General features: G+C 46.8%; 1 protein-coding gene across 2 annotated transcripts; it reads left to right on the forward strand.

Moving 5' to 3' along the window:
* Window positions 1-352: 352 nt before the first annotated feature.
* CNMD (chondromodulin) lies at window positions 353-22,205 on the forward strand. Of its 2 annotated transcripts, none has more exons than XM_083624347.1 (7): window positions 353-523; window positions 3,526-3,666; window positions 9,428-9,568; window positions 11,025-11,138; window positions 17,409-17,562; window positions 18,055-18,263; window positions 20,619-21,027. In XM_083624347.1, exons 1-7 carry the CDS (start codon window positions 449-451, stop codon window positions 20,835-20,837), a joined length of 1,053 nt encoding a protein of 350 aa, XP_083480473.1. In that variant the 5' UTR covers window positions 353-448; the 3' UTR covers window positions 20,838-21,027. The 2 variants fall into 2 exon arrangements, with proteins under 2 accessions (XP_083480473.1, XP_083480474.1); XM_083624348.1 differs by lacking the exon at window positions 20,619-21,027 and adding an exon at window positions 21,572-22,205 and having other exon boundaries at window positions 359-523.
* Window positions 22,206-23,393: the final 1,188 nt, after the last annotated feature.

Genomic DNA, 23,393 nt, shown 5'->3' on the forward strand with positions numbered 1-23,393 from the left:
TCTGAGCATAGACAGAGTTCCTTTCTCCTGGCCAATTAAAGAGCAAGGCTCCGGGTGTTTTGATAACCCCCCGCCCTCCTCCTGCTTTTTTTTCTGGGAATTGCAGCGGAGCCCCCTACCGTACCTCCCTCGACACAGTTTTGGAAAAATGCCGCACGTTATTCTTTTTCGGAAACTTTCACAGCTCTTGCTTATGAGACCAGGCACAGCTGGATTCAACGGCTGGAAAGGTTTTTGTTTTTTTTTAAGTTGAGTTTAGAAACCAAAAACACCCCAAGCGCACCTTTTCTACCCTCTGGAAACGCCCCCCCCCCCTCCGGCTCCTCCGCCGCGCGCCCGCCTTGCCCGATGCGCCGCCTCCCTGCGCGTCGGTGCTGTCGAGGCTCCCGCAGGAGCCGCAGGCAGAGCCGCCCGAGACGGAGCTGGCAGCCGACGTTCCACGGAAAGGATGGAAGAGAGGCTGGAGAAGGTGCCCATCGCACTGGCCGAGCCGGAGGACGGGGAGCCCGCCCCGATGCCCCCCGTGAGTACGGCCCGCAGCACCCCGAGCTGCCCCCCGCTCCTCTTTTCCCAGCCACTTTTCTGCCCCCCTTTGCTGGCGGAAACTTTTTTGTTTTGCAAAAAAGTCCTACTTCTACCTTACAGATGGAGCTCTGTCTAACGATTTCGGAGGGATCTGGGGGATTTGCTGCGGACTCACAAATAATGCAAGGGACGGGGGACGGGACGAGACTTTCTTTCCCAGAAAGAGAAAGCCAACTGTTCTCTCCCTCCCCTCGCAAAGGAGCTGGCGATCTTTCCTCAGAAGACTCACACAATGGCAAAAACAGACCGGGGGTCCCTTCTTCTGCTTCTTGGGAAAAAGGGAAGGAGGATCACTCACTCAGGAACCCTATTCACTTCTTCTTCCTCTTTCTACGTCCCCGCCCCCCTCCATTTTGGCACTCCATTCCAGGCACCCCCCTCACGCCTGTGGCTTGAGACATCTTGGAGAGAGGCGTGTGATGTGTGTGCTCTGCAGTTCTTGTGCAAAGTGCCTCGGCTAAGGTACTTTTGGCCTGCCCCCCACCCCCAGCATGTGCAGAGCGCCTCAAAGTGAGCATATGCAGAGGGCAGGTTCCCACTCCCCCCCCCCAAAAAAGACCAATGCAAATCAGAAAAAATACCTGACTCACACATCTTTTTATGGCTTTGCAGTTGGCTGATTGGGCAACTGGCCAGGCGGAAGAAAGTCTGGTTTTAGTTGGAACCTCTCTGACACAGCTAGGACCTCTGCTCCAAATACTATAGCAAGCTAGTTAACTTGGGTCTGTGCCCAGAGGCCCACCAGCATCAAAATACAAGATCCAGACAGAAGGGTGATTCACTAATTCACAGCATTCCCAGGACCCACACGCACACCTCCCAAATGATGGTGTTGCACCTACATTCCACCCTGTGGGATTCAGATCTCTCCCCCTACCCCCATGGCCCCATGGACCTTCAGCTGGACGTCAGGATCAAAGCACAGGGGTGTGGGGAACCAGCAGCCACTAGCAGAAAAGAAAAGAACACATTGGAAAAGCTGATTTGGCTCAAGGTGCTGGAAAACCTGGAACAGGGTCTGATCTAGCAAGGGATCTATTCAGAACTTAGTTTTCTTGATCATTGTGAATCATTTCTCTATTTATTATTTTTATACTATCCCTTATCCAGAAGCATCTCAGAGCAGCACACAAAAACACATTTAGAAAACCCATGCAATCAAGCAGTTCAGCAAAGGACTAAAAGGAGCCAAATCTAACCTAAGTCCTCCATGAAATGCCCACATGAAAAAGATGGATCTTTAATTGCCTTCCAGAGGCCTCATTTTGCAAAGTGTCACTGTGCAAAGTGCATCAGGGCATTGGCAAAACCTTGAACTGAGACCCATAGTGAGTAGGCAGCCAGCCTACAACTCTGGAAGGATAGATGTTCCCACAGCAGTGGGGTGAAGCTCCACTCCATAGTCTGCCAATGACCCCCTGCTTTACATGCTGCTTCTTCACCCAGTGTTGCAGCCAGAGCCATCTTCCGTGGCAGTCCCACAAGAGAGCATCACAGAAGTCCAAGCTGACATGTTACAAACAATCTGTGCCAGGTGCCTGTGACATTCAGGCAGCCAACATTCCACAGAACCACCTCAACAGCCAGGAAGGGTCTGTGCCAGGGAAGGAGCCCATTTCCCTGCATACCTGAGCATAGACATATAGCTCTTTAGTCAGTAGCTCTTTAGGAAGGAAACAGGCTACCAGGAAAAATGGCTGCCAGGGACAGGATTTGGTACTTCTTCAAATATTGTAACAGAAGGTGCTGCTTGTCTCTCTCCCCGCCCCCCCCACCCGCCCCCCAGCACACAGTTGCCCCTTTGTGAAGCTGCTACTTCCAGATTAATATGCTCAAGATTGTACTGCACAACAGATTTCCTAGAAAGAATGGAGGGTCTGGCCCAAGGCCATGTCGTAAATTCACAGCTGAGGTGGGATTTGAATCAGATATTTGAGGCATGAAATACATGGTACTTGAATGTCAGCCCATCGTGGCAAACGCCAGAACACGCCAGTGCCTCTTTTCCCTTGGCATACAGTGGTACCTCGGGTAATTTGTTCTGGAGGTCCGTTCTTAACCTGAAACTGTTCTTAACCTGAGGTATCACTTTAGCTAATGGTAAAGTGGTAACGGCCGCTACGCCACCATGCGATTTCTGTCTCATCCTGAAGCAAAGTTCTTAACCCGAGGTACTATTGCTGGGTTAGCAGAGTCTGCAACCTGAAGCGTCTGTAACCTGAAGCATCTGTAGCCCGAGGTACCACTGTATTGACTTGTCATCTCTACTTGGAAGCAGAAAGGCCAGTGCACACGAGAAGTTGCCATCCTGGCAAGTGTTTGGGGTTTACTCTGTGGGGGGGGTGCACAAGTATCTCATTTCTTATATTAAGATGTTTGGAAGTGGAGCATTTCCCTTACAGGAGGGCTGGTAGGTGGAAATCTGGACAATAGGTAGGTTTGCACCTGCCTGTCTCCCCATTAATGTAGGGGTGTCCACATGATGTCCTCCACATCCCAATGTTGTCCTGGACTTTCCCCCTCTAAATGAGGAGTTTTTCAACCTTAGGAAGTCTGAAATGGCCACAATTGAACCCAAACCCCTCTCCCACTAATGGACAGGCAGGCAGGCACAAATCCACATTTTGCTCCAGTGTGGACAAGCCTTTGATCTCTCCCTATCCTCCTGGATGTGAGCCTCTGCCCTCTTTCTTTTCTCTCAGTCTTGTGTAGACATGCATGTGCACACCCCAAATTCAAAATACCCCCTTCCTTGACTGCTTGGTACTTTTGTTGTAATTTTTAAGAGGGTTGAATGGAATTATTCCTCACTCAGTTTCTGAGCAAAGACTTTGTGTGTCCCGTGTGAACCTCTGTGGCTTCACTGCAGATCAGGCGCTCGTCCTCCAAATGGCCTCTGCCTCTCTGATTCAAGTCGCTTTGCTTCCCACCCTGCTGCAGGCATACTCAGCTGTGATGGCAAAACCCTCCAGTACAAGGCGGCTGCTCAGGATTGGAGCCATGGTGCTTATTGGCGGAGCCATCCTCCTACTCTTTGGGGCCATGGGAGCCTTTTACTATTGGAAGGTGACTGACAAAGAGGTGAGAAGTGAGGGATTTATTTGGATTTTGTTTGGATCAGATACATTGGGCTCAGGGCTACATCTGACTGGGCCATGAATGAAAGTTAACCATATTCACCAACAGTTTCTGAAGCTACCAGCAGACCCCTAAGCTGCTCTCCTCACAGTGCCCCAAACCATTTCTGGAAATAAGGACTGTGTGCAGGAGACCCCTGGTATTTTAAACAAGGCCAGGTCTTGGACTGTACTCTGTGTGCTTCCAGGATCCATTTCAGGGGCCAGGATCCATAAAGCTGAGCCACAAAATGTGATGCTGGTACCTTTTGATGTGTGAAGAAAATGCAAAAACAAGCAGCAGTTGTGGAACCAGACCCTGCACTAGAAATTGTCTGTTATCCTTCATTCTTCAAGTGAATAAACTTGTTGATAATCAGGGGGTAGCAGGGGTGCCAACTTGAATGAAAAAATATTGTGGGGGCCCATGTAAGCCCTGCAGACTCAAGTCACATGACACAGTGCATGCACACCATTTGAATGGAATTCTCATAAACTTTGGGGGACTCAGCCCCCTCAAATATTTTATTGTGGGGGCCAAAGCCCCCAGGGCTGCTATGGAGGGTAGGCCAAATGGAAGACTTGGGTCTATTGTCACCATCTGGTAGCTGTGGCAAATGTGTTGCACTGGGTGGCTTCTTTAGTGTGTCTTCTAGGGAGCCTTATTTAAAGGCAAAGGACTCCTGACAGTTCAGTCCAGTTGCAGACGACTCTGGGGTTGCGGTGCTCATCTCACTTTACAGGCTGAGGGAGCCAGCGTTTGTCCACAGACAGTTTTCTGGGTCATGTGGCGCAACAAAACACTGAAACCAATGCAGCGCATGAAAAAGCCGTTTGCCTTCCCGCCAGAGTGGTACCTATTTATCTACTTGCACTTTGATGTGCTTTCGTACTTCTAGGTTGGCAGAAGCTTGGATGGAGCGGCAGTAGCTCACCCCGTCGTGGGGATTCGAACCACCAACCTTCTGATCAGCAAGCCCAAGAGGCTCAGTAGTTTAGACCACAGCACCACCCGCATCCCTTGAGCCTTATTTAGTGTGCCTCTAATTCACAACAGAATTCAACAAGAGTTTCTGTGGCATATAAGGCAGATCTTGTGCTTTAATTATTAGTCTACAGCAATGTGTTGTGGACGAAGCTGCAGTTTTAAAACTCCAGATCCAAATGTTTCCGTTTTGAACACAGAGACGTCCTTTATTCTGTCAGATTTCATTTACAATTCAGCCAGCAAAGTTTCAATAAGAAACACAAACTGCCTTAGCATTTCTTCTTGAGAGTTTGCCAAGGTCTTCAGATATTTTATTTCCTCTCATTCTGGCATGGAGATTTCTTCTCTGCTGCTCTTTTACAGCCGTAGCAGGATAGAAGGTGCTACTAGGAATAAAATAAATAATATATCTGCATGCAGCAGATACAATCCAAGAACAATTGCTCACAATTCCTCACAGGGTCCCCTTTCTCCATTCTAGGCCTGGCTTTCCACATGAAAGTAAGTAGGATCTCTAGAAATGTTTGGATTGTTGACTTTAATTTTGTATATTTTGGTTAAAAGAAAAATACTAGGTATAATAGAATTTCTTGGATGCCTTGATCCAAGTTTGGGAAAAATACTTTTTGGTAAGTGAGCCCCAGCAGAGATTTAAAATCGGAAAATATGCAGCCAAGTAAAGTGTGGAAATGTTGTTGTTGTTGTTTAGTCGTTTAGTCGTGTCCGACTCTTCGTGACCCCATGGACCAGAGCACGCCAGGCACTTCTGTCTTCCACTGCCTCCCGCAGTTTGGTCAAACACATGCTGGTAGCTTCAAGAACACTATCCAACCATCTCATCCTCTGTCGTCCCCTTCTCCTTGTGCCCTCCATCTTTCCCAACATCAGGGTCTTTTCCAGGGAGTCTTCTCTTCTCATGAGGTGGCCAAAGTATTGGAGCCTCAGCTTCAGGATCTGTCCTTCCAGTGAGCATTCAGGGCTGATTTCCTTAAGAATGGAGAGGTTTGATCTTCTTGCAGTCCATGGGACTCTCCTCCAGCACCATATTTCAAAAGCATCAATTCTTCGGCGATCACCCTTCTTTATGGTCCATATGTGGAAATATGGGCTGTTAAAACTTTAAAACGTCCCCTTCTAAGTTGCCCACCTCCCATGTTCCCCACTTCCCTTAGCAAACGAAGAGACCATACATTTGGTAAGTTAAAATGGTTTACTTACAGCTCTTCAGAGGTCCATGCAGCATCAAGAAAATACAGGAACTTTAGCTTAAGTTCCAAAGTTGTGAATTTCTAAATATGTATAGAAACACAAAGAAGGCTTGCTTAAGCCACACAGCCTAAGCTTGGAGCATCCATCTTTGACCTCCTTACTGGTAGGTTTCATATGATGGGAGAAAGAGAGCAAAGTGTTTGGTAGTCCTTCTTCCCAAGGTGAGGGGGAATGACCTAGCTAAGCCTGGAAGGACAGCTTACTCTATGGTCTTAACCGCTTCATGCAAGAATAGAATCATAGAATAATAGAATCCTAGAGTTGGAAGAGACCACAAGGGCCATCGAGTCCAACCCCCTGCCAAGCAGGAAACACCATCAGAGCGCTCCTGACATATGGTTGTCAAGCCTCTGCTTAAAGACCTCCAAAGAAGGAGACTCCACCACACTCCTTGGCAGCAAATTCCACTGTCGAACAGCTCTTACTGTCAGGAAGTTCTTCCTAATGTTTAGGTGGAATCTTCTTTCTTGTAGTTTGGATCCATTGCTCCGTGTCCGCTTCTCTGGAGCAGCAGAAAACAACCTTTCTCCCTCCTCTATGTGACATCCTTTTATATATTTGAACATGGCTATCATATCACCCCTTAACCTCCTCTTCTCCAGGCTAAACATGCCCAGCTCCCTTAGCCGTTCCTCATAAGGCAGCGTTTCCAGGCCTTTGACCATTTTGGTTGTCCTCCTCTGGACACGTTCCAGTTTGTCAGTGTCCTTCTTGAACTGTGGTGCCCAGAACTGGACACAGTACTCCAGGTGAGGTCTGACCAGAGCAGAATACAGTGGCACTATTACTTCCCTTGATCTAGATGCTATACTTCTATTGATGCAGCCCAGAATTGCATTGGCTTTGTGCCATGTTCATAATGGCAAACTTTGCTATTTAGATGTGCTGCTTTAACCCTTTCTTATCAGTTAATGTTTTAAAAGCACTAAAACTGAAACAGAGTCCCAGAAGGAGTTCTTTTAAACAACATTTGACCTCAAACTTGGCACGTGGGTTGGGGGGTTATTCTTCTGGCTGTAGAGGTTAGATTAATAACAGTGGTAGTAGTAGTAGTAGAAGAAGTAGTTCATCCCCAGCCACTCTGGGCGGCTTCCAACAGAATATTAAAAACACAATAAAACATCAAACATTAAAAACTTCTCTAAACAGGGCTGCCTTCAGATGTCTTCTAAAAGTCAGATAGTTGTTTATTTCCTTGACATATGATGGATGGGCGTTCCACAGGGCAGGTGCCACTACCGAGAAGGCCCTCTGCCTGGTTCCCTCTAACCTCACTTTTTGCAGTGAGGGGACCGCCAGAAGGCCCTCGGCACTGGACCTCAGTGTCTGGGTTGAACGATGGGGGTGGAGACGCTCCTTCAGGTATACTGGGCCGAGGCCGTTTAGGGCTTTAAAGGTCAGCACCAACACTTTTAATTGTGCTCGGAAATGTACTGGGAGCCAATGCAGGTCTTTCAGGATGGGTGTTATGTGGTCTCTGCGACTGCTCCCAGTCACCAGTCTAGCTACCGCATTCTGGATTAGTTGTAGTTTCTGGGTCACCTTCAAAAGTAGCCTCACATAGAGCATATTGCAGTAGTCCAAGCGGGAGATAACTAGAGCATGCACCACTCTGGTGAGACAGTCCACTGGCAGATAGGGTCTCAGCCTGCATACCAGATAGAGCTGGTAGACAGCTGCCCTGGAAACAGAATTGACCTGCACCTCCATGGACAACTGTGAGTCCAAAATGACTCCCAGGCTACGCACCTGGTCCTTCAGGGGCACAGTTACCCCATTCAGGACCAAAGAGTCCTCCACACCTGCCCATCCCCTGTCCCACAAAAACAGTATTTCTGTCTTGTCAGGATTCAGCCTCAATCTGTTAGCCGCCATCCATCCTCCAATCGTCTCCAGACACTCACACAGGACCTTCACTGTCTTCACTGGTTTTGATTTAAAGGAGAGTTAGAGCTGGGTATCATCCACATACTGATGAACACCCAGCCCAACCCCCCTGATGATCTCTCCCAGAAGCTTCATATAGATGTTAAAAAGCATGGGGGAGAGGACAGAACCCTGAGGCACCCCACAAGTGAGATCCCAGGGGTCTGAACACTCATCCTCCACCACCACTTTCTGGACACGGCCCAGGAGGAAGGAGTGGAACCACTGTATAACAGTTCCCCCAGCTCCCAGCCCCTCTAGACGGTCCAGAAGGATGTCATGGTCAGTGGTATCAAAGTCCGCTGAGAGATCCAGCAGAACTAGGAAACAGCATTCACCTTTGTCCCTAGCCCACCAGAGATCACCGACCAGCGTGACCAAGGCAGTTTCAGTCCCATGGTGAGGCCTGAATTGGAAGGGATCCAAATGGTCCGCATCCTCCAGGCAAGCCTATAGTTGTTCAGCAACCACCCACTCAATCACCTTGCCCAAGAATGGAAGATTTGAAACTGGGCGATAGTTGGCCATTTTGGCCGGGTCCAAAGATGTTTTTTTTTTAAGAAGATGCAGCCCAGTATCAGGGAGTACCAATCTTCTTGGACACTTTGCACATTTGGAATGTTGAGAATTGCAGTTTTGAGACTGCTTCCTGGGCATCAGTCACAAAATATAATTTTGTGCCACATTGCAGAAAACCATTATGGGGTGGATGGAGCCTTTTACTTGCACATGGACAGCCTTCCCCAACATCATGCCTTGTAGATATTTAGGACTACAGCTGCCTTCACTCCCAATATTGGGAGTTTTAGTCCAAAACACCTGGAGGATACCAGGTTGGAGAAGGCAATCCTCGTGCGAGGAAGAGACTCCATCCATTCCATAATGGTTTCCCGCAACCCTAAGCCTTTGCCCTAAACCTTGGGCAAGTGCCCAAGGCATAAAAGATCCCAGAGGGTGCACCAAGACATCACTCACATGCAACTGGGTATCAAGGACCATAGGTTTCTGTCAGCCTTGAATTTAACTTTTTTAGCTTTACTGTAACTGAACATTGCCTTTCTGTTAACTCTGGAAAACATTTTAAGGTCATAGAAGTTGGTAGTAATCTGCATATACCATAGCATGATTAAGACTTCAACAAGAGGGCCTGCCTTGCCTCCTGGAAACTTCTTGGCCCTTGGATTTCATCAGCATCTAGGGGTGAACCATTCTAATGGCCGGAAAGCAGGCAGAGTGATCTTTCTCGCAGATGAAATGGTAACTGGCTATCTAAACCTCACCAGGATCTGACCATGACAATGAAGCCAAAGAAAACCCCTTCACATTCAAATCACCATCTCTCAGTGCAGATAAGAATAGCGAGTGAGGATTTGACCCACCATGAGTTTTGGGACGATAACATTTTGAGAGCCATCCTAGGTATGCCAGCATCAGCATGGATGCTGAGATCTTATAGAACGTCTAACCTGTAGTCTTTGATACCAGATCTAGTTAGATAGGTTTCTACCAAAGTCATCATCTTTTCCCCCTTTTTCAATCCCAGGTCTACAATGTCCATTACATGATGAGTATTAACGGGAAGGCACAAGAGGTGTCAATGGAAATAGATGCTGGGAACAACCTGGAAACCTTTAAAACTGGAAGTGGTGAGGAAGAGGCTATTGAAGTTCATGATTTTCAGATTGTAAGTATGGTTGGCTGAAGGGTTTTTTTTGGGGGGGGGCGTATCCCAAGAAGGAATGGAGGAAGCAGTGGTGAACTTTGGGCTTTCAAATTTCAGCAGTGCCCTGTATGATGCCAAAATTTAACACACACACCTCTCCACCTCTTGCCTTCCATTCTAAGTCATTGTTGTGGCACCCTCTCAGCTTGGCTCCCAGGGCTGGCAAGCCAGTCACACTCCCCTCAGTATGCATTTGGAGTGAAAGCACCAAGGCAGCAGCGGGCGGGGGAAGAAGAGAACATGGAAATTATTTATTAGGCTCAGTGTTTATTTCAGTTGGGGTCCAAGCCTAGTTTTTTTACTGAGACCACCTTGGCTGCCATGTACAGAATTTTTAAAAATCATTTAACAAAAATTATATACCACTTGATTGTGAATAGAACCTCTGAGCAGTTCATCAAAAATGCTGAAGGGGGGGATGTAAAAGCATCTCTGATTATTCTCCTTGGCCTCTCAATGGCCTATGATACCACTGACCATGGAATCCTTCTGTGAAGACCGTGAGCAGGGAGAACAGGGCACTGCTGGGCTGGAACAGTGCCTGACCTTGCTAATGGACTGGATGAGAACCAACAAACGGATGCTCAATCCAGCCTAGACTTAAGACATTTCGAGGGGGTGGTTCCTGTGCCCAGATGAGCAAGATTAGTTCTGGATGGGGTTACACTCCCTTGGAAGAAGCAGGTTCACAGCTTGGAGCTACTCCTGGATCCAGTCCTGTCACTGGAGACACAAGTGGCCTTAGTGGCACTGAGGGCCTTCTACCAGCTTGCGCTGGAAGCCCAACTGCAGCCCTATCTAGATGGGAATAGCCAGCTTTAATTGTCTTTGCTCTGATAACCTCCAGGTTAGGCTACTGCAATGTGTTGTATGTGGGACTGCCTTTTAAGATGGTTTGGAAACTACAGCTAGTGGAAAATGTGGCTGCTTGAATGTTAACTGGGACAAGAATGTGTGAACATATAACACTGGTTCTGGTCTGACTGCAGTAACTGTCATTTTGCCCAATTCAAGCTGCTGGTTTTAACCGTATACAACTCAGTAAGCCTGTAACTAAAGTTCCCCATATGAACTTTCCCAGACCCTGAGGCCCTTCTACATATGTTGAGAGGAAATGCCTTCTCTGAAATAGCCGACTGTTTATGGAATGCTAGCTCTAGGGAGACCTCCCTTATCAATATTTTGGTTCCTGGGAATTCTTCATTTTCCTGGTCATTTGAGAGTACCAATGATATAATTGCATTGTTAAATCTTTTTAAATATTATTTTATTACTGTACATTTTACTTGGTAGTGAATAACTTTGGGTCTTTTTTAGTGGGAAGCAAAGCATTTTATGTTAAAAGCACTTCTGTATCTTGCAGCAGTTGGGTGGGCACCTCAACATTTATGTTAATAACCAAGGTCTGTTTTTCTAGGGCATAAGTGGAATTCGTTTTGCTGGAGGAGAAAAATGCTACATTAAAGCCCAAGCTAAATCTCACATCCCTGAAGTCAGTGCAATGACCAAAGAGAGAATCTCTTTGGATCTGGTAGGTAGTCACCAAAAATATGCTTACACTGACAGCAAAGCTATGTTTGAAGGATTGTCAAGTGCAAGGGAAGGAGAAAGGCTTTGTGATGGGAAGTGTGAAGATGGAGCGGGGCCCTAGAGAACCTCCTGAAAGCAGCAGCAACACCAAGGAACCCATAAAGCAGCTGGGGAGGTTTCAGCTGCTCTTTAAGGTGCAGCCCAGCCTTGCCACCTCCTCACTTTTTGGCTAAGCTCTGCTGCTGCTGCTGCTGCTCCCCACTTGGGCCAGGTCTGGCTTTCTTCAGCAGCAGCATCTTCCAGGAGAGGTGCTCAGTGAAAGTCTGCAGCAGCCAAGGGATCCTTGCTTAGAGGTGGCCCATCCCATTTCATCACCTGAGGCAAAACGGAAATCTGCTGCCTCCTGCCCCCCTCTAGCCACCATCACTTCTGCTGCCGCCAGAACGCCTCCCTCTTGCCAAGTTTCAGAGAGAGGGAGGTCTTCTGGGATGAGGTGTTGCTGCTTGTTTCCCCACTGCTGGAGTGGAGAAGACAAGCACCAAGGCCTTGCAGAATGCCCACCTCTGGCTGAAACTTGGCAAGATGGTGTCCAGAGGTGGCAGAAGTGGTGGGGCAGGTGGGGAGCTTTCTCTTGAGCTTCTGCTGCCTGAAGCAGCTGCTTCACCCTCACTAATGGGTGAGCCAGCTCTGCCCCCCCCCCCCCACTTATGTAACGGTGCACAGGAGGGGCTTGAGCTGTTCTCTTGGTTCCTCTCGGCTTCTGCCTGAGAGCAGGCAGGACTGGGCAGGCACACAAGGCAGCCTGAACCCCCTCCTCCTCTGTGCCTTGGTTTGTTTGCCTTGGAAGCAGGCTGATCCCTGCCAGCAGCAGGACTGTGTCTGTATGGCATGGCTTGAACACTGAAAGAAGAAACGCATGGCAGTGGGCAGGCTGGCTCTGATCCTATGCAAAAGAAGCTGTTGTGAAGCAAGTCAGTATAAGGGAAGCCCATATAAATTTACACCAGATCCAAAGCCCGCTCTGCAGAATGGGACTGCTGTGTCCTAATCCCCTGGCCTACCTGGCAGACAGTGTGCCAAGATGAAGTTTCAACTCCAGAAGCCAATCCACACAAGCCAAGTCCAAAGATCAGGAAACAGTATGGAGTCAGTCCAAGTAAGCCAAGTTCAGCAGTCAGTCTCGAAGTAGAAACCCAGGAAGGTCCAAGGTGAATCCCAGACGAGATCCCTCAACATGGTCAGTTGAGTGGACACAGCAGCTCCCTCTGCTGCCTTCTGACACTGTGTCTGCTGATTGCAGCATCTGGGCTTGATGAGGCAAGTGACCCTCACCTGCGCTCTGCTTGCCCCAGCTGAGAAATTGCAGACCTCCTTCCCTACCTGGCCAGCTAGTGAACTAGGCTGCAGGCCTTGGCCTGCCTCTGCTTCCTGGAGTGTCCCGCCCGCTGTTCCCTACATCTTAGGACCTGCCATGTTTGTGGGGACGGGGGCCTCTCTGGCTCTGGGTCCCACTGCTCGGCTTCCTGTGCACTGGCCTCTGTACCCTCATTATCCTCTGTCACCCCATGAGTATTGTCTATCCCAACCTCTCCTTCCCCGTCCCCAGCTTGCTCCCGTGTGACCCACTCTGAGCTGAACCCCTTGGCAGGATCCTCTTCCTCCTCCCTGAAGTCCTGCCAGTTCTGTTGCTGCTTTGCCCAAGCCTGTCAGCAGGATAAGAGTCTTTAAAATAATTCTGTGCCAGGTTACATGACCAAGCTGAACAGGCTTAGGATCCACCTGAGCCCCAGCCCAGGCCCTGGTCCCACCTGCATCGCACCCCCGGAACATCTCTTTTTGGCCTCTGTTCAATCAGCTGGGCCCCCAGCCAAGCAAGTGTTTCTTGGGCTGAGCCAGGGTTGGGGACTTGACCTCAGATGAGCCTAGTTGAGCCAAGAACCAGCTGGCTGAAGATGGCCTCCTTCATTAACGATGTCCTTGGAGGGCCAGTCTGAGGCATCACATTTTAGGAAAACTGCAGAGGGAGGGACTGAGCAAATGAGAGAGCTTTTGGCATGGAAGGCATGTGAGAGAAGTGTTGCAGGGGGAATTGTTTACTGACACTGAGGGAACTGGGTAGTCAGAAGTTTCTTTAGGATGCACCACTTAGGGATGGTTTAAATTTTAGTGAATCATTCCTCAGAATATGAGGTTAGGTTTAATTACCCCAGAGATCCATTTTATGATACTGTGAAAGATTTGGTTTGGACTGGATACAGCTTCCAGTTCCACTGTTAAGCTAATATGATAGCTCTGATTAAAAGTCTTGTTCAGTGAAAGCAATTATATTGACCCAAAGCTTGCAGTGCAAGTTAAAGAAAGCCTTCATTTGGAAGTGCACCCTGTAGGTCTTTTCATTTTCATATTCGAAGAAGTGTTGGAAAATGGCACTGATTGAACTAGAAACTTTAAGGAATCCAAATATTTTTTACATAAGAGAGCTGCTATTCTGTAGCTGCACTGCAGAAACACTAAAATGGAAGCAGAGGATAAAATTCAGATTGCCCTCTGAGATCACTTAAAGTACCACACACTAGATCGATTTTATTTAGCCAAGTTGTTTGCACAATGCTATTATTGATTTTGTAACGGGCTCCTAGGCTCTCTAGCTAGTGATATTTTAAAAAAAAATGTTTTTATCCCCTTCTTTTGCCATTTTAAAATAATAATAATAATCTGTGAAAGCTTTTTAGAAATAAAAATAACTGAATAGATGCGGGGTTGGCATGGACTTCAGAAAACCAAATTACCTCAGACTGGAGATAAACCACTTTCTGGTTTTTGGAAATGCTAGTTTAATTGGCCATTTTATATTCAATATCTACTACAATGAAATGTGCACTAAAACATTTAGGACATAATATTGTGCTTTTGTTTTGCTGTAAGTGCAAAAATTGTCATAATGCAACACTAAAGTAACAGAGTCAAGGCGTTAGGGCGACTGAATTACCCATCATGTGCATTTGTGCTTTCAAACACCAGCATACACTCCAACTTTCATCTGAGAAATGTTGGAGGGTATGCTGCCCCTTTGGCCCCTGTGTTTCAGCTGGTGGCCCCAGGAGTTCTCACCCCGCCCCTTCAAGGATCTTGGAGGCCGGTGATTTCTGTGCAGAGGCTCAGCACAGAGGCTGACGGACCACAGCGCCCCCTACCAGTAACCAGAGGAGGTAGTTCATGCCATGGTCAGCCTCACCAAAGGGTCAACACCCGTTGTCCAAAGGCAGCAGAGCGTGGCAGTTGTTCATGTGGGTGATCGTCCAGTGGCGATGCCAAGCCTGTTGCACTGTAATCAATAAAATTGTGGCCTACTATAATCCAGCACCAGGTTGTGTTTGCTCCCATTAAGGTCTTCCCTTAACTGTGGGACCCAGAACACCCACCAGAGTGGCTAGCAAAAGTGGCTCTTTCCCTGCACCTGGTTGTCTTTAATTTTATCCTGAGTTCTTCTTTGAAAATAGAGAGTTTCTTGGGACAGCTTGAGTCACAGGGACAGCTGAAGGAGGCAACTGCCTTAGGCAGCAGGTGCTGAGGGCTGGGGACAGAGCTACCATGCCGCCAGCTTTGCATCTGCTGTGCTAGCCTGCTGCCTTCAAGGGCTGTTGCAATGTACCGTATTTTTTGCTCCATAAGACACACTTTTTCTTCCCCAAAAGTAAGGGGAAATGTCTGTGTGTCTTATGGAGTGAATGTGTGGTCCCTGGAGCCGAATTGCCCAGGGGCAAAAAGCAGATCATGCTTTTTAAAAAAGAAGAAGAAGAAGAAGAGGGAAGTGGGTGTTGAAACAAAGCAGCTGTGCTGGTCCCGGGGGGGGGGGGGGGTTTACCATGTGGCGTGGTCTGAGTCTGGTCCTGGGTCGAGGGTAGGGAGGCTGTCTGTCAAGGGCGAAGTGGGGTCCAAGGCAAGGAGCTGGGCGTGGTCAGGAACTCCAGAAGAGCAATTCAGGGTGCTGGCAGGAACAGGTTTCCAGCGATGTTGCTCCCGCAACCTGGGACTGGGCTGACTGGCCTTTATCTCCTCTGGGGCCTAGGGCGGTCCCGGCCCACAGCTGATTCGCCTCTCCTGGCCTTAAGGAGAGCACTCCTCCTGAGAGAACTTAGTTCCCTCCGCCTCTCTGCCCTGAGCCTCTGCAGCTCAGGAGAGGCTGGAGGGTTACTGGACCCAGAGGCAACCTCACCTTCCCCTGACAGGGCTGGGAGAGGAGCACCTGCAGGCAATGGGTCCTCCATCACCTCCGGAGCCAGCGTGGATTCATCTGGTGTCTGCTCCTGAGGATCCGGCACAGATGCGGGCCCTTCAGATTCAAGCCCCTGCCCTGGCTCAGCCGGCTCTGGAGGCGGGGACTCCTGTGCAGGCTAGGATTCTTCAGGTTCAGCCTCTGAATCAGATTCCCAGGCCATCACAGCAGCTGATTGTTTGCCAATCAGGAGCGAGATAAAGGACGCTAGAGATAAAGGAGGCTGCCTGGGAAGGGGGAGGGAAAGACAGCAAACTTGCAAGGAGAGAAGACAGGAAGACTAAAGCAATGAGGAGAAAAATTAGAAGAAAAGGAGGAGCAAAAAAAAACTGCTCCAGCTAAGGAAAAGACACTAAGGCAAACAAGAGGGAAGGAAGTGTTGAAAGGAAGCAGCTGATCGGTAAGGGATCGGGAGGGAGATAAAGGAGGCTGCCTGGGAGGGGGGAGGTAAAAGCCCATGGATCCTCAGGATTTTTACATTGGGTCACCCCAAATTCACCATCAGATCACATAGCATGTCCATGGCTACAGCCTGCACCAAAAAAACCATGCACCCACTGTTTCATGGGGCTGCAATGGCGCAAAAATGTGGTTACCAAGCATGGATCCACATGGATCCTCAGGATTTTTACATTGGGTCACCCCAAATTCACCATCAGATCACATAGCATGTCCATGGCTACAGTCTGCACCAAAAAAATCACACATCCACTGTTTCATGGGGCCACAATGGCGCAAAAACGTGGTTACAAAGCACGGATCCACATGAATTCTCAGGATTTTTGCATTGGCATGAACCACAAAAATCACACATCCACTGTTTCGTTCAGAATATATATTTTTTTTTGTTTTCCTCCTCTGAAAACTAGGTGCGTCTTATGGTCAGGTGCGTCTTATGGAGTGAAAAATGTGGTATTTTCCTTTCAGCAGTATTGGGGTAAGATCCACCTACTAGTCCAATTGGTTTCTGTCTGGTCCTTAGAGGCAGGTGCCAACAAAATGACTTGAGGCAGCCCTGCTGAGCCACCCCATCTAAGCATCATGCCACAGAATTGAAGTCAAGCCAGCAGGATCTCTCAGCACCTGAAATCTTATTCTGATAAGGTGATCTTGCCCTTGCTGAAAGAGAGGCAAGCTTGGACCTCTTAGGAAATGCAAAAAAGTACCTAATCCACAAGGTGGGTTACGCTTGCCGGCCAGCTCCCATTCATCCACATGAGATGATTAATAGCCAGATGAAATGATTTCCTGGTACTGGGCATGGGGCTGGGGGAATCATCTCAGCCTCACGCTTCTGTCTGCCATATGCCTGGATCCATGCTGGCTTGCAGTGCAGGGGCTGCCACTGATTTACAAAGCAAAGCCTAATCTCCATCACAGTTCTGAACTGAGCTCCTTGTGAACACTGAGTCCTGAGGTTTTTGTCTTCTAGAAACAGTGTACATAATTCTAGACATAAAAACAAAATTCGTAATTCAAGTTGTTCCAGGGAGTGAGAGAAGCACATAACTAACAACCATTAGTGTGTGCAAGATTACTGGTCGGAGATGTGTGCAAATTGATTTTTCAACCTGCAGGATACTATGGAGGTGATAGCATCATGATGGCACCCAAAATCTTGCATGACTGAATAACTTCATCATTACTGCCGTCAGAACACACAATGTTGTCATAGCTTTTAAGCACTTGAGGGCACCATGGATCCCTAAACAGTTAATAATCCTGCCAATAAAACACCCTTTAAAAATGTTTTAAAGTGTCTTTTTTAAAAAGCGAAGCCAATTTCACTCTTTCCCTTAAACCTAATAAGACCGGCTCCTGGTAACAGCTAATCTCAAATGGAACTGAAATTGGAAAGAATGAAAGTAACCCAAAATGTTCTTTTTTTGCTGAATCCTTGACTATTAGCACCCAATTTCACATGCAACACATACCATACCCTTTGTCAGTCAAATTAACAGCAGATTTGTTTATTTTCTTACTCTCCTTTTACAGGAAGGTGAAATTATGCCAGCTAAATTTGCTGAAAATTCGCTAATCTGGGTCGCTGCAGGTCAACCCATAAAGAACAATAATTTTCTGAGTCCCAAAATTTTAGAGCTCTGTGGAGATCTACAGATATTCTGGCTTCGGCCATCCTATCCAAAAGGTAACATTTATTTAACCTTTAAATCCTAGACTTAAGCCATCTTTGCCCATCCAAATTAATTTCATTCTGGGGGAGGCCTAGGGAGATCCTAGAGCCGGACTCATTACAAGGCAGTCTACTGGCTTATACTGAATCACAGCCCTCGGCTATCCAGCCCGGTTTCACCTATTCTGAGAGACACAGGTCTCATGACATAGGCCCTATGAGGAAAGGTTACAACATTTGGGGCTTTTTAGTGTAGAAAAATGACAAACTATTTTTCTGCTGTCATCGGGATTTGGAGCCCCTCAAGCCTCCCCAGTGGTGCAGAGGCGCTTGATCTGTTGTTTAGAGATGCAGCTGTTATGTGTGATGCACCCTGTGTAAAGAACTCATACATTGCATGACAATAGAAGTAATTGAATTTCAACTCTTTTAGCTTAGTGGGTTCTTTCAACCAGCACTTAGCTGAACCTATTTAAATGAGTTATGTACCCCAATGTCTGTCTGCAGTCGGGCAGAGAAGAAAGAGAGGAGCTATGCGGAAAGCGCGCCAAGCTCAGACAAACTTGGATCTGGATCAGTTCAACGCTGCTGCTGAAGAGGTGAATACGAGGCCACGAACCACCCAGCGGGCTCAGCAGCGTAGACGGCAGTCTAACGCTACCCGGACTTCTGAGCAAGACACCCAGCCAGCCTTTAACCCAGACAATCCTTACCATGTGAGTATTTGTTAGCAATGGAATACATCCACAGTCTTGGTCAATGTGCATCTCCCCAGGCGCTTCTACAGAACGCCCCTGAAACTGCCTCATTCTTCCATCTTCTGGTACTGACCAAACAGGTGAGCCAGGAGAGAGCAGTCAGCCAGTCACTGACTTAGGTGAGCTGAGGTTTCTACTCTGTGCAGTTTCAGATGAAAACTACGTTGCTGAGCCTTCTGCATAAGGAGGGAGCATCTGTTTACAATAGGCAAAAAAATGAAACACACCATAGTTTGTTCCTGGAAGGACATGGACTGCATCTGGGTGCTTGTAAGCAGCAAGAGAAAAGGGAAGCCTGGGTCGCCTGTTATTTTCTCCCACGTTTTCGCACAAGAGCAAGGATCAGGGCTAAACTCAGTAATTCTGCCCAAGGCGCTCCATGTTTTCCCCTCAATGGCTGGGCATAGCATGTGAAAGGGGGCCCTCACTCCTATACCTGTCCCCACACAAAGGCATCTCTGGAATCTGAAACACTAACCAAGAGGCAGGAATATGAAAAACCAGCATCTGATAGATGACCAGGATGGATGAGGGGACCACGGAAGAACTAGGTCATTCTCGGAGTGTTGGAGCAGAGAACTGAGGTGAAACGCTTCCAGGGATTTCAGTATTGGACATGCCTTTCCTTCAGTCTTTCACATGCAGCAGCCAACTGTGCCAGTTATTGCAATCATCCTGTACCGTCCTCAAAAGTTAATCTCAGTGGTTTGAGTTTAAGGGAGGATACAAGATAAAAATTAGTGCATTATATTAATTAGTAATAAATTGCATTTTCTGTCAGATAACGGAAGATACTGACAAAAATTACAGATGGCAAGTGAAAAGCCAGTCTAGTTGTGGTAACATGATATGCATTTTCTTCATAGTTCTTTCACTATTTCTTTTAAAAAATAAGTTTAATCAAGTCAGCAAAGAACAAAGATGAACACCTGCCAGGAAAAGAAAACAAATACCAGCCAACAGCATAACCCAGGCATGGCCAAACTGGCCCTCCAGCTGTTTTGGGACTACAACTCCCATCATCCCTAGCTAACAGGACCAGTGGTCAGGGATGATGGGAACTGTAGTCCCAAAACAGCTGGAGGGCCAAGTTTGGCCATGCCTGGCATAACCCCTGGTCACATTCAATGCAGCTGCTGGGGCTGCGGGAGGCAGAAGGCCATCAATATCCGAGAGATCAAGTTTCCTATCAGTGGCATGCGCTCGCTGTTCCCAGGGCACTCTACATTTTGCACACAATTCATGCCTTGCACTGGTAAATGAGCAAGGTGAATAACAATGTCCTTAGGAAAGGCATTGCCAGGCAGGTGCCTTCTCAAGGTCCTGGAGGCCCCCTCCCTGTCAGAAACAGACAGTAGGTCTGGACAGCAGCTATTAATCCATGCCAGGAAGAAACAGATCCCACCATCCTCTGCAACACCATCTTCCACACCTTGAACCCATGAGTTCTGGTGATTATAATTCTTTATCATCCTCACCAACCACTCCTTTTTCTTCTGATGGCTTAACCAGACTTTTCTCCATATCACTGCTACCCTCCTAATCCGAGGACTCTGGAGAGCTGAGATCAACTTCAGAAGGGTAAATGTTGTCCTCTGTGCTTCTCCTGCTCATCCATTTTCTCTCAGTTCCACTATAATTACCTCTCTGTAAGCAGTAGTCAGTAGTTGAAAGCATTTGCTGTGTTAAATTAAAGAAACTCAGTCAATGGGAAACTGCACTGACCTGCTACACTAAACTTGTATGGAGTTGCTAATTTAAAGGAAGCTCGATTATTGGGGGGTGGGTTGCAAAATGTTTTAGCCACCATCATAGAGATCTTCTACGCCAGTGATGGCCAAACTTGGCCCTCCAGTTGTTTTGGGACTGCAATTCCCATCATCCCTGACCACTGGTCCTGTTAGCTAGGGATGATGGGAGTTGTAGTCCCAAAACAGCTGGAGGGCCAAGTTTGGCCATCACTGTTCTATGCCCATGCTGCTTGCCCAAGGCCCGTTCCCCCAAGCACCACTCACATTTCACTATTAAGAAGTCACACTGACTTTCCCAGCACCTGCTGCTGTAATAGGACTTCTTTCCCATTTGCATTCCCCACTTAAAAGTGTACAACCAAATAAGGCTGAGTGCCTGAAAACAAGTATTAAACTTCTAAAGATCAGTCTAGAATCTAGAGGTCAGCTACAACCTCTTTGAAATCCAATTTAAGAGCAACTGAATCTGTGAATTAATGGCCATGGTGAATTCTTGCTATTTTTATGATACTTAATGAAATGTACCACTAAAAAACTGTGCTTGTTATATTTCAAATTTCAGCAGCTGGAAGGGGGTGAAGGGATGACATTTGACCCACGGCTAGACCATGAAGGAGTCTGCTGCATTGAGTGCAGACGGAGCTACACACATTGCCAGCGGATCTGTGAACCTCTCCTGGGATACTACCCGTGGCCTTATAACTACCAAGGCTGCCGTTCCGCTTGCCGGCTGATCATGCCCTGCAGCTGGTGGGTTGCTCGCATCTTGGGTGTGGTGTGAAGGAAGAGGGAAGTGCAGGAGGCTGTCCTGGGCAACCAAACAGAAGCAAGAATTTCTCTGCAAGTGAATCTGTTTGTATGTATGTTAAATTATCCCAGAAAATTGACATTGGCTGATGTAGATGTAAGTAAAGTTAAAACCTCACGTTAATATTTTATTAGTTTTACAAATAAAGTATTGGAAACCTAAACGCCTTCTTGAAAATAATCACCTCCAAGACCTGCTGAAAGTGAAAATTTAAAAAGGAATCTTATACATTCTGAGCCAGATCAACTCCTTCCCCTTTAAAAATTCATCCTCTCCTACCCAAGCCGTCTGTTATTAAATAGATGTGAACATTTGTCCAATTAGATTACTAGACCTAATGCTTTGGGGAGTAGCTTTCAACTACAGTGGTACCTCGGGTTACAGATGCTTCAGGTTACAGACTCCGCTAACCCAGAAATAGTACCTCGGGTTAAGAACGTTGCTTCAGGATGAGAACAGAAATTGTGCTCCAGCGGCGCGGCAGCAGCAGGAGGCCCCATTAGCTAAAGTGGTGCTTCAGGTTAAGAACAGTTTCAGGTTAAGAACGGACCTCCAGAATGAAGTAAGTTCTTAACCTGAGGTACCACTGTATGTAACACTTGACAAATAAATAATAAGGGAAGCTGTTATTTGTTGTTATTCATATAGAACCAGGGGATCATTAAGAAGCTGTTAGAAACCAATTACATCACCCTTTTCTCACTGAGCAGCTGGAGGGGGGTGAGGGCAGTGGCAGAATCCAAATACAGGGCTGTTGCATGGAAGGGCTCAACAAAGCCCATCAATTTTATTATTTTAATTTATTGAATTTATATACCACCCTATACCTGGAGGTCTCAGGGCGGTTCACAGAATAAAATCAAAGTCCCTTCAGGAGACCTGTGAATCAAAGTAGCCCAGGCAGAGGCTGTGTTGTTTCCAGCAAGTGACGGCTTTGAAAGTTTCTTTAGTGGAAAATAGGAATTTACGTAATAGTTAATAGCCTCCAGATGCAGAACATATACTTCTACTGTGTGGAGATACTACACAGAGACGTTTGAAATCTTCCAGCATCTGCTGTCAGTGAGCTGCTCCATACCTGACATTAGGCAACAATGGGAAATGGGGCAAGGGAGAGAGAGGCCCTACAAAATACAGTAAGAAAGAATTGTGATCCAATTGCTATGGAACTGTAGAGTTGGAAGAGACCAAGGGTCACCTAGTCCAGCTCTCTGCAATGCAGAAATCATTTGCCTAACGGGGTGCTCAAACCACAAACCAGTGTCTCATGCTCTGCTGACTGAGCTAAGATTCAAAAGATTAAAACTGTATAAAACTATTGGCTTTGATTCCATTTCAGAAGCCTTCGATGTGTTGGAAAGAAGTGTTATATGGCACAAATGTGGGGGGAAAGAAGTCATTCAATTAAATTATTGTATATTTTCTAGAAGAGGCTCAAACTTTGGCAAAGTGTTGCTACTGGATATATATACAATATAACCCCAATTCTTTGGAAAGGGTTTTCCACAATTTTTCACAATTGTGGGGCAACTGCTAAGATTGCCAAGATTGCCTGATTTCATGTTTGAGTGTGCAGGAAGTACAGCCAGGAAAATAATTTTTGTTCATCATTATAGAAAAGAGAGAGTAGATGCTGCACAAGGACAAAGCTGTCAAGAGCTTTATGGCCAATTATGTTGCATTGTCGTCCAGAAGTAACTGGAAGGCAGTGCAAACATTTTAGGTGACTTGGCTCTCAGTGACCCACCTCTACAAGTCAGTCAACAGTCAATCAAGGACAGCCCTATATGGAAGTATGAAAGAATTGTGCTATATTCAGTATGCTTAAATAAACAAATTAAGTCCCGTCTGCTGCTATAAAACTGGTACATGCCCATAAGGTTGACTGCTAAGTCTGGAAGTATTTATTTAAGATATTTATAGCCACCCACCTATCCTTAATGAGCCCACGGAGACTAACAACATACATTAAAACATTAATTTGATAACTTTAAAAGCAATTTGACACCAGCAATAAATACAATACACACAGGTCCCACGATACAAAACAAACTATACAAAACTAACCTGTTCCTGAAAAATGGTTCATAAGGTGAGCATACATATAGTAATCTGAACATTTTCATTATTTCTTACGGGGGAAATTCCAATGCATTCCCAACCCAGAACAGGTTCACCCCAAATGATTAAACAAAAAACCCTGAACCACATTATTATAATGCTGCTCTGCAATGTATTAATTTTTTTTAAAGCATTCCCAATTGGAAAAAGTCCTCTGTATTACCTTGAAATAATAAAAGAATAAAATCACAAAAACCATTACCACCACAAACAATTCAAACAAGCAATGAAAAACATGTTTAACAAGGTTTTGTGGCACAAAGAGTTGATGAGGGGAGAGAGGAAGTTGATTTTGTGGTGAAGCCTATGGCATTCAAGGGCTCAACAGCAGACGTTGTATCAGAGCAACCTGCAGGTTCCATTTCCATTCCTTCAACCTTCTTCTCAGTGACTGCAGTCCTTTTCTCA

Source organism: Podarcis filfolensis, assembly GCF_964270895.1.
Source record: "Podarcis filfolensis genome assembly, chromosome: 7".
In the NCBI taxonomy this organism is placed as follows: domain Eukaryota; kingdom Metazoa; phylum Chordata; class Lepidosauria; order Squamata; family Lacertidae; genus Podarcis; species Podarcis filfolensis.